The sequence below is a fragment of the Xyrauchen texanus genome, chromosome 8 (genome assembly GCF_025860055.1).
Source record: "Xyrauchen texanus isolate HMW12.3.18 chromosome 8, RBS_HiC_50CHRs, whole genome shotgun sequence".
Lineage (NCBI taxonomy): Eukaryota > Metazoa > Chordata > Actinopteri > Cypriniformes > Catostomidae > Xyrauchen > Xyrauchen texanus.
The window spans coordinates 23,545,978-23,562,589 of NC_068283.1; the positions used below are offsets into that span (position 1 = coordinate 23,545,978).

Below are 16,612 nucleotides of genomic sequence, written 5' to 3' on the forward strand. Positions count from 1 at the left end.
AATGAAATTGTGGATGTCAATCAACCCCATCAATACAAAAAGTGATGGGATCCCTATAAGATATACAGTATAAGATACCCAAACTTTCATGCATGGATCTGAGAGTAGAGGTGCTTTACTAATGCCCGACTCCAACCACACCACTTCAAATCACTTTCAGACAGCTTGACAGTGAGAGCCATAATTTGGCCAAGTGCCAGGAGTGTCATCTCGACAGTGTGACAGGTAAAAGGAAGGTGAGGAGGTGGAGTTCACCTCCTTGTACCCCAGAGATCCTGCCATGAAGAGAAGGTTAGCCTAACAAAACTTTGAATGGCAGATTTTAAGGGATGATTCACCCCAAATCAAAATGATGTCATCACCTTTGTGCCCACTTTCCTGACAACACAAACACAAATTAATTTACATTGCATGCAGGGTTGGGGAGTAACGGAATACTTGTAACGGGAACACGTATTTAAAATAAAAAATGTAAGTAACTTTATTCCACTACAGTCACAAATTAAATCATTGGTATTGGCATTTATACATATAAATGATGTGATCCAAAGTGCATTTGAACAGTGATGAAACACTTTCTTATGATGTTACATTCATACGAGCAGACAGAGAAATACGTTTGAAGTTTGAAGTTTGCAGCAGAAGAAATAGAAATAAATCTTGTGTAAACAGTAAAGAAAAAAAATTCACATTTGATCAGAATTTTTTTTCCTAGTAAGACCTTTGATATTAAGGGCAAAAATCATATTCTTAATAATTTTAGTATTGTTTTCCTGTAAAAATATCTAAAAATCCTTAAAATAATATAAATTTGATTGATCTTGTTTTAGAAACAACACTGCATAAGATATTTAGGTTTTTCAGAGAATGTATTTTAAACGTGTATTTTGGCTTACTGAGTTTTTATAGTCAAAGCAACTGAAAAAATCTACCAGTGCTGAAGATGTAATCCAAAGTATTTAGAATATGTTACTGACCTTGAGTAATCTAACGGAATATGTTACAAATTACATTTTACAGCATGTATTCTGTAATCTGTAGTGGAATACATTTCAAAAGTAACCCTCCCAACCCTGTGTGCATGGCACCACGCAGCATTGCCTCACTCAGTGCTACGACAGCGAGAACACTGCAAACTGATTGCCGTAATTACTTATAGCCATTAGCCTCTGGAAAAACCATCACATCAAGAGGAAATAAGGGAGGATGCTCTCTTGCACTACATTTACCTCTCTCGCTCTCTATTAGTCTCAGTTTCTCAATCTTTTGCTCTGCAGTTTTCTGTCTATTATAAGCTCTCATGTGCATGCAATGAAAATGCACCACAATCCTGACATATAACATTACAAGGTTTAGCATATTTCTGATGACATTCATTAAAATCCCAACAGCATTAATGCACAAAAGACTTTAATGTGTTTCTCTAAAATCCACAAACCCTCTTAAAAGGATGGTTGATCCACAAAATTATGTCATAAATTAATAATCAACCTTGTGTCATTCCAAACATGCATTCATTTCTTTGTTCTGTGAAACACATAAGGAGATGTTCAGAGGAATGTTACCGTCAGTCACCATTCACTTTCTTTGAATCTTTTTTCCATACAATAAAAGTGAATGTTGACTAAGGCACTGACGTTCTGTTTAACATCTCCTTTTGTGTTACACGGAACAAAGAAATACGACACGAGAATGACCCCACCACACCATATTTAACTGAATTTGCAGCTGCCTCCTAATCAAGCCCAGTATGAGTTGGCTGAAGCCGCCACCCCTCCCATGCATGTCTGAGAGCCTGGCACTGAGCCAGCAGACATATGAAGCACAGGGAGAGGGATACATTGCAGCATGTCAAGGTAGAGGCAAAAGTGGAAAAGAAAAATTGAAAGATGAAATGATAGAGGAGGAAAAAACAAACAAATCTGAAATAAATTGCACAGATGCCTGCCGAGGTAATCAAGAGGCTCGGTGGAGCATGACAGCAGGTGCCTGCATCCATGCCAGCTCTGATCATTAATATAAAAGAAATTGGCAGGTAATGTGTCTAATTACAGTGGGGTACTAAAAAAAGGGCTTTTAAATAAGCCATCCTTGTTAACACATGAGTCTTAAAGCAGCAAATATATGCAGATTAATGAGGTTGAGTCAGAATTGGATGTTGGAGAATGTTGCTAATTACTATGAAGGACATGTCAAGGGCAGTTCTGGCAGATGAAGATTATTGTGAACAAACAAATGGAGGAGGAGAGTTGGACATGGGTGTATGCCATACAATATCTCCACACCAAACAGCAGTTCTTTTCAACAGTTTTTTTTCCCCGTCCAGGACCGAGATTTTATCTTGGAGATCAAGTGGTGTACCGACACAGTACCAGAATTGTGTATTGTACACAAACAAAAATGAACATTTTGGTTCAAGCACTATTGGTTCACACTCTTTCATACAGGGCATTTAGACTGAAGTACCATGGTCATGTTGGTTAAGAGCCATTTATTAATTTCTGATCCAGACTGAAATAGTGCTGAAAGTCAAATTATTATCAATGATGTAATTACAGAAGAATAATTTTCATATATTTCTAGAATACTTGCTAACGAGTGTCAAAATTATATGGCTTTAATGAAAGCACTTGACACCTTAATCTATCTTACTTAAAAACATAATTTAACACTGTAGATGGAAAGTGTTGCACAAAAATATAATTTCATAGAGTAAAGCAGAAATAGAGACAGTATATGAAATCAACAAATCCCAAGGTCATGAAGTAAACAAACATTATCTTAAAATAAATGCATTAACATTACCTATAATTGCATAAGCCCACCAAAATGCGAAATTACTGAAGTCAACAACCAAAGACTGTACAAGGAAAGATTTTTCCTCCTTTTTTGCTATCCTAACTACTGAAGATTATATGGTACATTGCAGTTTTTATTGTTTAATTTTAGAATGAGCTTTTCCCTGTCCAGAACCTGATAGACCTGTGACCCATTTTAAGGTTGTCAAGGACCCCCAAATATGATGAGTGTGAAGGACCCCCACATCTTGAAATATAAAGGTAGCTTTATATTTTCATGTATTAAGACCCATTTGTATTATGTGAGAAAATTAGTGGCGTTTGCTAAATTAAATAAAAACATTGAACAAAAGTGAAAAGGTTTCAGAGTAAATAATGATTTGAAAAACATCATTTCAAAATAATTGTAATATAGTGCATTAGACATATTGATTACTTTTACTGTGGTTTTACTGGTATTTGGGTCCTTTTTCTGTGCTTAACAGACCAATCACATAATGGCAAATAAACCCTGTGAAAACTTTTTAAATAAATCACCTTTTGTGTTCCATATTGGCAAGAAAGTCATATGGGTTTGGAGAGACATTATGGTCAGAAATATTTGTAAAACATTTTTTTTTTACTTTTCCTTTAAAGCTGAAGTTATGTAACTTTTTCTGTGTTAAAATGCCTTCTCCTATCCTAGCTATGCAGAGACAACTATTTTGTAAGCCATTCATTGGTTAATTTTCTCAGAAACTGTGAACACTGTGTGTCTGTGGCACTATGAAAATTTCCGTTTGTTTTGACCCACCTGCTTAAAACTGCCCTAGTATCGTTACTCAACCAACAGCATGAGCTGGGGGCAGGGCCATCTCTTTGTTTGACCAATGGCAGACAATTTTTTTTTGTCAAACATGTTTTTTTGGTAGTTTTTCAATTCCATTTGGCGGCGCTAGTGGTGCAGAAATGCCATAGTTCAGCTTTAAAGCAATTTTTTCTACCCACTATTTGAGTTGTCTTAATTACTTTTTTCGTCTGCTTTCTACTGTCAAACTTTGTAAGTGTTTACCTTTTCTTTTTTTTCTTTTTTTGTTTTCCACCCATTTTCTCTGAAGTTTTCTGCTTGGTTTGAAAATCCCTGCTCCAGATAATGACACAACATTAACCGTACCCCCTCTACATAGTCTATACATTTGGTATTTGCATTGATCACAGTTAGTGCAAATACATCAAAGCAAAGAGCATTTATGATGCAGTTTGAGTGTTCAGGTTCATTAATGTGGTCCAAACTAATGTCGCCTCCCAGCGCCCTCCCTAATGTAATGAAAGTCTGTGTACAGAATGACTGATGCTCTTTCCCACAGTCCCCATAATTAATCAAACAAACTAACAAAACACACAGACATACAGAACAGACTAAATACCCCATACGCGACTGCCAGAGCTGGTCAGATGACAACCGGCAGTCACTTAGGAGATTTAATATTCCTTCAATTTAGATGAGACAGGACAACATATAATTAGAGTGACAACAAATACAAACTCATGCAGAGTACGAACATGCACTGAGAGACACGATCTAGTCCTCAGGGGCAAATTAAATATGCCACCTTTAGAGTTTAGTGCTTTGTAGACAGCAGGGCTTTGCCCACTCCTAAGTGCACTCCTAGGGCCCTCTCATCTTCACAAAGAGGGCATCCAGAGACAAACTAAACTCATTCAAATGGCAAATTAATTTAATTACAACAACATGCAGCAAGGAAGGAGTGCAAACGGAGCATAGAGGGTACAAGATGCCTCACTGTCTCAATGTATCCATGGGATGTATGAGAGAAGGAATGTTGGAAACAGAGTTTTGTGGGCTGGGCAGGGAGAATTGAAAAGATAGGGTGAGGGCAAAGTAAGGAGCCATCAGTTTCTGTAAAGTAAGAGACAGAAATTATATCCAGATAAAAAGACAAAAGCTATTACACGTGTCAAGTACTGTTACTCCTAGCAGGTGCTTTATAATAGTGATTTGTTCTATGAAAGACTTCAATCATGGAAGCGGTTACGTATGAAGGTTCAGTTTAAATGCCCTGCAATGCCTAGTACTGTACCGGTTGAAAATGTATGTAATTTATGCATTTTTTTTAAAAAGCAATGTCAGATGCCTTTTAGAGATTTCAAAATAATAACATTTAGGTTCACCTGTGTACAAGAGAGTGCGTTTCTAAAAATGAACCCTAGAATGCATAGAAAGTGGAGAGAAAAAAAAAAAGATAAAAAAAAACACAGCCATCTACTTTTTTAACTATATTTTTACATGAATTAGTTTTCTAATCAGTCACTCCAGGAATTCCTCAATAAAGCTATCTTTGACCATGTAAACTGACAGGTTTAATACTTAGTTGAATATGATTTTAATCATAATATAATTTGTATCACTACTACCAGAAGGCATATCGTCACCTTACTAAAATAATGTCCCAAGTAATTTTTTCAGAAAACACAAAAAACTGAACCAAATATTGAATATGATATTTATTAATAATTTCACTCAAAAAGGTTATGACAATAGATTACTATTGACATACTACTAATAACAATGTGTGTCAATTATGTAACATAAGAGGAATAAATAAAAATAAATAAAGTCATTCTTGACATAGGCCATTATAATACAGGTGTAGAATCGCATGATCTGTTCAACTGAGGATGTAGGCGATTTTACCAGAGGTGGCCAGCATCATGAGGAGACGATTTAGGCAAAAAAAAAAAAAAAAGACTTGGGACATTATTTTAGAAAGGTGACGATATGTCAAATGAATGTCAATTATATGGCTTTAATAAAAGTGCTTAATTTCACTTAACACGTTAATTTAGCCTATTAAAACCTAATTCAACACCTACATGGAAAGTGTCACAGATATTTAGTTTTATACAGTAGAGTGGTAATGGGGACAATGTCAAATCAACAAATCTTACCAGTACTATTTACTTTGAGCAAATACGACATCTAGACATTCAGTATACTTAGGACCATGTGATATTTCAGTTTTTCTTTTTTAATAAATGTGCAAAAATGTCAACAATTCTGTGTTTTTCTGTCAATATGGGGTGCTGTGTGTACAATAATGAGGGAAAAAAATGAACTTAAATGATTTTAGCAAATGGCTGCAATGTAACAGAGTTCTGTACCCACTGTATTTATGAGTCAATTAATAACAGAAGTCAAAATGATCATTTAAATCTTTATTTCTTTAAAATGACAAGATATCAAAGTTATTTGTGTTACTCTGAATACCAAAACAAAAATTTTTTTTCTATGAATATACAGCACAGGACAAAACGATATTTCCCCAACAATGAGCATTTATAAAGGGTTTTGCAGACAACAACAAAGCATGAGCACCTTGAATTTTGCCATTCTTAAAAGTGGCTCCTCGTCACACATGGCAGGCATATTTAAAATGTCAGGCACACATTGGCACTGATTACACATTCTCAACTGTAGGCTTTTTCCTCTGAGCATAGAGAAACAAAAGACGTTTAAAATGACCAAAGGGGTCTAGATGGTGCAAATTTCCACATATTCAGCATGAGTGGACGAGAACAAGGGGATGTGATAGATGTAAAACCAAATACAAACAGATGTTTTTGTTGAGCACTTTCCATCAGCTCAAAAGGCATTGCAATTCTCCTTCCTGTTCAAACTATAGGCCAGATCACATTCTTAAATAATAACGTTCATAGCCATTGGTCCATTCGAGCGTATTGGTGTGAGGACATGGGGAAACAAGGGTGTAAAGAATCATCACAATCTCAATTAATCTCATGTACATAAATACTATTCAGTATGGATTATCTTTAATTCCACTCACTGCAATTTTTATAAGGCACCATGAGTCCATTTTCCTGTAAATGTTTGCACATATCATTCATTCATTCATTCATATGTGAACAAAAAACAACTGCAAGACAAAATGGCACATCATGTTTCTCTGAAGTACTATTGGCATTCTAGCATTCATTTTATAGGCAGAGAAACCAGATAACCTTTAGCCTCCACACACAACTCCATCTAAAAGGAACAGCTGGAACTAATGGAACATTATTTATAATGCATAATGGAAATAATAAGGTAATATCCCACATGAGGTCTGGGTTCAAAAGATCTCCCTCAAAATTAAGCATAAATATTTAATCACAAAAAGCAGTGTTTGAGATAATGCTTATAAAACTCCCCGCTAAAAACAGCTTAAACCAGCCTAACATGTTATGCTAGTTTTAGCTGTTCTGGTTTTGTAGAGGGGCTTTGGTACACTAAACCAGTTAAAGATGATCTTGGCTGGGAGAGCAGCTACACCGGCAATTCACCTTAGGCTGGTTTAAGATATTTTGTTTTGTTTTATTTCTCAACAGAGATAACAAAAAGAAGAAAAAAGGGGACAAACAGGCACTATATTGCACATAAAGAGCTTTTCCACAGCTTGACCAATTAGAACATCCACCTAAAAAATAAACAATGCAAACACACACTTGAACCGTCAGCAGATTAAGTCAAACACATGTAGTATATGGAGAAGCTCTTTAACAGACAAAGGGAGTGTTATTTGTGAGCTAGAGTTCTTTGCCCCCAGGTCTCGGGCACAAGTGTAGAGGAGTGAAAGGTGTTAAGGGTGCTGTGCTGGAGTTTCTGGGAGGTAAAGTCATTATGTGCTTCTCTTGATGTACCTCTTCACTTCAGTCCATGGCTGATTGAAGGGGCGGAACGGAGTGTAAGGTGAATGCAGGGTTGGGGAATTGAGAGAAGGGACCAACCAGAGGTTTTAGTGGAGGTGCTAGATTTCATGGGAAGCCGGGTGGTGCTCACCAAGGCCGTTGGTCTGAGTGTTGTTCTCATTGAGCCGGCGGACGCGGTACATCTCGTAGTGGATGCTGCTGGTGATATCTTTAATGTTTTGCATGTGGGTTCTGTAGATCCAATTACATAGTTAGAATGGGGAACTCTGATTTTAGGCTTAACCCTAACCATAGCTGTAACTCCAATCTTAATCCTATCTCTAACCCTAGCATTGGATCTAATGTTACATTTAACCCCATCTCTAATACACCAAACAATTTTAGACCCTTAAGCCTATACCCAGCTTTAATTCTAACTCTAGTCTTTGACAACAAAATCTGTAACCCAATTTTAGACTTAACACAAACCTGAGTTATAATAATATACTGAACCCCAGCTCTAAATCTCAGACTTAACCATAACCCTAGCTAGAGCCACAATATTAGAATTGACCCTAACCCTTTATATAATTCACACAGATAAAATTGGCAAGCAGACATCAATCACATTAGATTTTTGCCAGAGATTAATACTGTACTCTGTGAAAGGCTGGATTTTCAGGTCTAGTGTTCAGTGTTAATCTCATCAACCAAAATACTGCTGAAAAAGTTTATTCACAAAGTGTTTTTGATTTTGTTAATGACTACAAAGACGAGACAAAAAAAAAAAAAAAAATCTGATTAAATGGTTTTAATTCAAGCATGCAAAATATGAAGAGAAAAAAAACAAGGCAAGATACTACCAATGCACTAATAATATTTTTTAGAAGGAAAATCTTGTTGAATATCATTGATTGAAATTATCCAGTCACATTATTTTGGGGATTGCCCCACTTGAGGTGCTTGAGCTGAACGCCAAAAAACATTACTAATGGGTTAATCACTTTACTCAAATTCATAATTTATAAATGAAATGAATCCGGTATTTCTACGAGGTATTATTACAATTTACAACTGCACAGACAGTGAAGCTCAGGTTTTAAAAATGCCTTCAATAAATTGATACATTAATAAACTACATTTTGTTGACTGAAATTATATGGCATTATTGTCGGAGCAAAATGGATAAAAAAAAATATTCTGACGATGAAATATTGACTTTTCAGTGAAGACAAAAATTATGACTAAAATAAAAATCTTTAAACACTGATAAATACTAAAACAACTCACCTTATGAGGAGATCCCGCAGGTAAGCAAACTCGCAGTGGGCAATATTCTCAACTAAAGACACCAAAACACAAGTGACATATAGATACATTAGAGCCCAAGTTATAAATAATGTAGAAGGCAAAGAGCAATATTCAGATAACTGGGAAGTATATATCCTCTATATCCAGTTGGGGGAATATAATTATTTAATGGCAAAACACTTAGTCATTAGGTGGAGCTGTTGCAAGTAGGCACAGGGAGGGAGTAGGGATAAGACATTACCACCCCGGTCTCTAGTAATTCAAGTTCAGCCAAAGCATTTCTAAGAGACAAAGTTGACAGCCTGACAAATTCTGTGTGACAAACAAGCAGCTGCCTGGGCAAGAAAAATGTGTTTATGAATTATAGATTATGTCAAACTCCAAGAATAAGAAAGAGAAACCACTGTGAAGCATCCAAAACATCCAGGGCAGGAAATTAAATGGGCTTCAAAGAATTAATTTAATAAGAGTTGAGCTCCTCAAAAAAATTACAGGGTAATTACAAGTTTATTTTACCCTGTCAAGTCTTAAACTTCTCAAAAATAGCTTTTAATGCTATATGGAGCTGTGATGTGAAGCCATTTAAACATCTGTGGCAACAAAACGGAAACATCTTGTGATCACTGGCCAGTGCCCACAACATTTTCACACCTGATAAACATGCAAATATTAGGCTGTTACCCCAAATATTCCTTTTAGAACAGCAGAGACTTTTCCCCTCAAAGGAGCAGGGTACTTTAGAGAAACACTGAAAACTTTGAAACTAAGTGTAAACATGTGAAATTAATTTACTGCAGGACTATAGACTATTTCAATCATGCAAATCAGAGCCCTTCTAATAGGGGAGACCATATACATTCTGTGGCTGTACACTGGTGAGAAAACAGTAAGCGGTTCTATTTTAATGGAGGTCAGTGTGTTGAAAAAAAAAAAAAAAAAAAGAAAAACACTTGCTTTTGTGAGGAAACAGCTCATTACTTAATGAATCAACCACCTGTCCGCTAATCTTCAACATGTTGAAGATTCAAACAATCCTATTGGAGTAATCTCTGTGCAGAGTTTACTAGGATAAAATTGCTTTTTTTTTATAAGAGACATAGACACAGACAATTTTGCAACTGGTAGGTGTCAGTTGACCATTTACACTCTCTCCTATGAAAGAACCGCTGAGGTTGTAATCTCAGTAACTAAAAGTATCTCTGATATAAATGTATTAGAATACAAGCATTCCAGAAGCACTTCCAGTATCATTAACAGATCCTTTAAATAAGGCTTTGAGTTAAAATTTTCCCCAAATACCATCAAACTGTTACCTGAAATGACTTATCCAGTCATGTCGTTGATAATAAACGCATCTACACCAGAGAGGTGATGAAATTGTTTTATACTTTAGATTCTTACAATTATTTCCTCAGCGGAGAGCTCAGGAATATTGGAACACTCCTCTTAAAATCATTGAAGCTGTCTGGGTGACCTATCAATCTTACAATTAATTGGCATACATTTAAATTTCACCTACCAGAGATAAAACATGTGCAACAGTTTTTAATACTGCACGTATACAGCCGTCTCATTTAACTGAAGATGTTCATAAGTCCATTTGTAGTTGCTTTTTCTGAGACCTAAACTATTTAATTACCATTAGTTCCTGGCACCCAGGGAGCATCCAGTCACCAAAGAACATGGTCCTTATTTTAATAATGCCATTTTAAGACAATCAAGTTAGCGTTAGTAGCAATAATCATGTTACTCTCAGAAGAGATGAAAAAAAAAAAGGGACAAACAGGCACTATATTGCACATACACTATGAATTAAGCGCCTCCTGCTGTTGTTTTGAACGAGTTCCATTCAGAAGTGAACATCCTAATGCCCTATTCCCTTCTAAGACTTTCCCATCCACTGTGATAGCTTTGAAAGGGTAAAAGGTATGGGGCTCAAAACTAAGAATCATTCCGAACTAAAAAAAAATTGTATTGGAAATTCTGTTTGAAGTGATCTTACAGTATGACTATCATGACTGTTCTCCCTTCAAAGTGCCATTTGGATGGTGATTTATCGTATTTGGAACGCTGTCCGAGTTTGATAACTAGCAGGAAAGGTTCAAGGAATAAAAAGACGTCCCTTCCTTAAACTGCCTTGAAATAGTCTATACCCCTTCAGACAGAAATATATATAGATTTTTTGTTGTAAGAAAGACACTGAGGTCCATAGCTGCAAGCACTCAATGATAAATGCATTTTAATCCTATGACGCTGTATCAAATAAGACAGATCCTGTTTCAGTCTTTGTTCAAGCTGTCAAGCCAAAGAATGTATTGTTTGTAAGTTTCAAATATTTATGGCTCTATCTAGTGGTTATTTGTGAAAAAAGTGGTTTCAATGTTTATATCGATCCATTTAAAACGACGGCAGACTTGCTTGAAAAGTGACTTGTTTGGATAAATGACAGCTTATTTTAATAAAGTAAAAGTGACAGTAATTATTATATTGTTGATTATATCGATATTTTAAAGTTAGTATTTGCCGAATATAAACAACTTGTGCTTGGTTTAATTTTGTATATTATTTTATTGAAAAAACCCAGCTGAAATTACATGCATCAAATATGATACAATAAGCTTTTGAGGTATATCTGTTAATCACCATTCCATTCATACCACACACGCACAAATACATAAAAAAAATTAAATCAGAGCTTTGAAAATTCTGACATACTTTTATAAGATTTATTTAAAGTGTGAACTAATATGTCTGTTTGTTTTCATATATGAAGATTGCCAAGTTAAAATTACCTAATAATTTTACATTATATGCTATGATGATATCATCTTACCATAAGTATCATAAGAGACCCAGGGAAAACAATACAAATTTCCCTTTTTTTTTTTTTTTAAATGTCAATATATTGTTTGGTGCATAAAATACACGTTAAAAATTGTTTATTGAAATTGTTTATTTTTTTCATATTGTATTTGATGTGCTGAATTGAACATACATTTCAATCCATATTTATAGGCCACAAGGAGGAAGTTGTCATGGCCATACTCTCAAAAATGTGGTCTCTCTGAAAAGCCCAGGGTGTCCTTTGATAATACCCCAAAAATGTACCACTGTAGCATGTATGGGCTAAGAGAAACCTAAATAACAATTGTCCTACACAAAAATGAATTGCTGGGCCCCAGGAAGGTACCTTTAATACCTTTGTATTACATTTGATACATAAGAGAAAAAAGGGGAATTTTTTACGATTCCTTTTTGTAATTTGTCTAATGGTACTAAAACAGTGTAATGTCAAAACTTGTATTTTCTAACAATTCTTTCATATGTCAGGCTTTTCAGAGTTAACCGTCCAACAGCACAATGACTCCGTAACTTTATTTTCAGAAGATATGTTTTAACCCCCTGAGACCAGAGCACGACTGCTGTGTGCATTTTTCCATTTCACTTTTTCATTTGTAACTAGTAACTAGGCCTCTACGGGAACCATCACCTTATCGGGGTGGAGAGGTTTGTGTGCCTCAGGTGAGGGGCCAGACTAAGAATGGTTCAAAAACACTATGGGAAAAAAGGCAACTCACGAGTCCCCGGCTGAGCGCCGCTGCGTTGGAGTTTACCCCAGTGGACAAGAGGGTCGCCTCCCTACACCTATGGGTTGTGGGGGAAAACTCTGACTGTTGTCTGTGCATATGCAGCAAACGGCAGTTCGGAGTATTCTGCCTTCTTGGAGACCCTGAATGGAGTCCTGAATAGGGCCCCAGTAGGGGACTCCCTAGTGATGCTGGGTGACTTCAACGCAAATGTGGGAAAAGACAGGGACACCTGAAGAGGCGTTATTGGTTATTGGGGTTGGGGGGGGCGGAACTGGTGAGGGAGGTGGAGCGCTACCAGTTGGCGTTATTGGGAGGAATAGCCTCCCCAATCTGAACTAGTGTGGATGTTTGTTGTTAGACTTCTGTACCAGTCATGGATTATCTATAACAAATACCATGTTTGAAGTGTACGTGGTACCGGAGCACCCTAGACCAAAGGTAGATGATCGATTTTGTAATCGTGTCGTCAGATCTGAGGGCATACGTTTTGGACACTCGTGTGAAGAGAGGGGCGGAGCCGCCAAGCGAGTAGTGCAGGTGAACTGGGAACGTTTGGAGGAGTGCCCTGTCAGCGAGATCTTCAACTCACACCTCCGGCTGAGCTTTTCACGCATCCCTGCACAGGTTGGGGACATTGAACCGGAGAGGGAAATGTTCAAAGCTTCAATTGCCGAAGCCGCGTGGAGAGCTGCGGCCTCAAGGTCTTAGGTGCCTCAAGGGGCGGTAACCCTTGAACACCGTGGTGGACACTGGTGGTCAGGGAAGCAGTCAGATTGAAGAAAGAGGACTTCCAGGATATGTTGTCCAGGAGGTATGCTAGAGGCAGAGCCGGAGGCTGATGGGGGATCAGATTCAATTTCCCTGGTTGAGGTCACTGAGGTAGTCAAACAACTCCGCATTGCAAAACCCCAGGGATTGATGAGATCCGACTATAAATGCTGAAAGCTCTGGATGTGTTTAAGGCCTACCTTCAAATTCAGTGCTTCTTTGCTTTATATCATGGGAAAATCAAAAGAAATCAGCCAAGAACTCAGAAAAAGTCTCCACAAGTCTGGTTCATCCTAGGGAGCAATTTCCAAATGCCTGAAGGTACCACGTTCATCTGTACAAACCGCAGTACACAAATATAAACACCATGCGACCATGCAGCCATCATACCACTCAGGAAGGAGATGCATTCTGTCTCTTAGGGATGAATCTAGGTGCAAAAATTGCTAGAACAATCCTACAACAACAGCAAAGTACCTTGTGAAGATGCTGGAGGAAACAGGATGACAAGTATCTATATCCACTGTAAAACGAGTCCTATATCGACAGAACATGAAAGGTTACTCAGCAAGGAAGAAGCCACTGCTCCAAAACTGCCATAAAAAAGCCAGCTTACAGTTTGTAAGTGCACATGGGGACAAAAGATCTTTGTCCTCTGGTCTGATGAAACAAAAATTTAAGACATATTGAAGCAACATCAAGACATCAAACAGGAAGTTAAAGCTCAGTCACAAATGGACAATGGCCCCAAGCGTACCTCCGAAGAGGACAACAAAGTCGAGGAATTGGAGTGACCATCAGAAAGCCCTGACCTCAATCCGACAGAAAATTTGTGGGCAGAACTGAAAGTATGTGTGAGCAAGGAGGCCTAGAAACCTGACTCCGTTACACCAGAAGGCTACCCAAAATGTTAAACAATTTAAAAGGCAATGCTACGGGAGCTCAAAGAGGCCTTGCATTATTATTATTTTTCTGTCTAGTTTTCTCGTGATCTCGACATAACAAAGTTTTCAATTAGGCTATCTGGAGGCAACAGCTAAACACAATGTTGCATAATGGATGACTGAATACATCATTACTTTGATCATCTACTCACTCAATCTGAAATAGCTGTATGTCTCGCAGTCATTGACAACTTCCAGATTAGTGTCAGACACCTTAGAAACCGATCACGTCTACAACTTTGTCGTAGACAATACAGGGACCCTGAACGTTTGGTCAATTTCATTGCCAGCCATCTTGAGGAACCGGGACATCTGAATGACTGCGGTCAAGCCAGTTGCGATTAATATTCGAGAGCGTGAATATTGCAGTAATAACGGTACTTTGCGAAAAGCACAGAAAGACATGCTTCTTGACTCTTGTTGAGTGCAGAAGAAAGAGTCTTACTATATTGATGAAAAAGCGTTAATTGTTTGTGACGTTGTGCCTGGTGTTTATTAATATGTTTGATTTAGCCTATGTGAAAAGTGACTGGTTTGGAAGACTCTTGGATAGGGCAGATGAATATTTTATAACCAAGTGTAACAAATTAACATAACTTTACATTTACATATAATACATTTCTCTCATTGTCCTTCATACCTTGTAATAATATCTGAATTGTAAATCCTGTAGGTCAATTAAAATATTGTCGTTTTTGAGAGAATTAAAAAGGCAAAAACGATTTTTTTTATGCCGAGATCACGAGAAAATTAAGCCATGATCACGAGAAAACAACCGTAGTTATGTCGAGATCACGAGAAAACTAGACAGAAAAATAATAATAATGCAAGGCCTCTTTGAGCTTCCGTACAATGCTACCAAATACAAAAAAAAATAAAAGATTTATGTAAACATCTGACCCACAGGAAAGGTGATGAAAGAAATAAAAGCTGAAATAAATAATTCTCCATACTATTATTCTGACATTTCACATTATTAAAATAAAGTAGTGACCCTAACTGTTTTCTATGATTAAATTCAGAAATTGTTTTTGGTTACCATTTCTCCCAAACACAAACTCTGCTGTGATCAGTGTCATGTTGTTTTGTCACATGACTAGGTGCGTTGAAAGTTTAATCCTTTATTGACAGCCCAGAGTGTACTGAACTGTGATCAGTCAGTTTAAATGAAATTAAATAAATGCATGGCATATGGTGTACATTTTTTTGTCTTCATGTGCATCTCAAAAAATTAGAATATCATGGAAAAGTTCATCTTTTTTGATGATCTTGATGATTACGGTGAAAAAACACAGTGGACCAACACCAGCGATGACATGGCACCCCAAATCATCTCTGACTGTGGAAAATTCACACTGGACTTCAACTTTTCTGTGACTCTCCAATCTTTGTCCAGACTCCTGGACCTTGAGTTCCAAATGAAATGCAAAATTTACTTTCATCTGAAAAGCGGAATTTGGACAGTTTTTTTTCTCCTTAGCCCAGGTAAGACGCTTCTGATGTGGTCTCTGGTTCAGGATTGGCTTGACACTAGGAATGCGACACTGCCACTTTAATTCATGCAAAGTCTTTATTCTAATATTTTGAGACACTGGATCTTTGATTTCCATGAGCTGTAAGCCGTAAAAAAATAAAAATAATATTGAAATATTTCACTTTATATGTTATGAATATAGAATATATGAAAGTTCCACTTTTTGAAAGAGAAATTTTTTTTCCCCGCAATATTCTAATTATTGCGATGCACCTGTATGTGCATGAGGACGCAGGGTCGCACAAGGTTAAGGTGTTGTGGTTAATGAGCTCCCCTTACACGAACATTATGCGCTTTAGATACACTGTTGTCTGTGTGCAGTGCTGTCCCCCCTCCCTCCCTCTCTATCCCTCTCCCCCATGACAACACACTACCTACAGAAGGGACAAGTATGTTTCAAAACAATACCTTCAATGGTTCCCCATTTTGTTTTCCTTCCCAAGAGTCTTCTTCCATTGACCTGATACTCTTGGTCACTTCCTACTACAGCAAAAGGAATCATTTCCTAATAGAAAGTGAAATGGTGAGATTATGAAATGAGCCTGACCATGTTCTATGGTCTATTATGCTTTTATTTTTTAAATGTAGTGCAAACTCACTCTTATTTTCTCATTGATCATTCTGTCTTCTGCATCTTCATCAAACTCTTTCTGTGGATAGACATCTATGCCATTGGCTCGAAGCTCTTCCCTTACCTACACGAAAAGAAGACACAATAAAGCTCTGCAGGGGGAAAAATACAGTTTTGTACCATTTACAATAGCCCCAAACAGTATTTGAATACTTAAGCCACACTGTAAAAAGGAATGAACATCTTCACATTGTATTTCTATAGTTTCATAATTTGTTATATACAGCACAAACACTTTCTGAAGTTTTAAATGATAAAACAATAGATATATTTTTCAGAAGTCAAAAAGTATTCAGACACTTTCCAGCTGTCAAACTTTGTGGAATATGTCCACAGTTAATGTGAGGAAC

The 16,612-nt window shown here is 37.0% G+C and overlaps 1 protein-coding gene across 1 annotated transcript; it reads right to left on the reverse strand.

Annotated features, from left to right (window-relative positions):
• Positions 1-6,005: 6,005 nt before the first annotated feature.
• LOC127647138 (septin-9-like) lies at positions 6,006-16,376 on the reverse strand. Its single transcript, XM_052131204.1, has 4 exons — positions 16,231-16,376; positions 16,040-16,136; positions 8,775-8,826; positions 6,006-7,736 (listed from the first exon to the last, which is right to left on the reverse strand). The coding sequence occupies exons 1-4, from the start codon at positions 16,249-16,251 to the stop codon at positions 7,604-7,606; spliced, it is 303 nt and encodes a 100-aa protein (XP_051987164.1). The 5' UTR covers positions 16,252-16,376; the 3' UTR covers positions 6,006-7,603.
• Positions 16,377-16,612: the final 236 nt, after the last annotated feature.

Bases quoted from the DNA above. Each gene is read 5' to 3' on its own strand.
- LOC127647138 (XM_052131204.1), bottom strand. From the start codon at position 16,251: ATGATCAATGAGAAAATAAGA. The intron at 8,827-16,039 runs GTATTGTTTTGA...TGGTGTCTTTAG, and splicing joins AAAATGGGGAACCATTGAAG to TTGAGAATATTGCCCACTGC. The intron at 7,737-8,774 runs GTGAGTTGTTTT...TTGGATCTACAG, and splicing joins CTGCGGGATCTCCTCATAAG to AACCCACATGCAAAACATTA.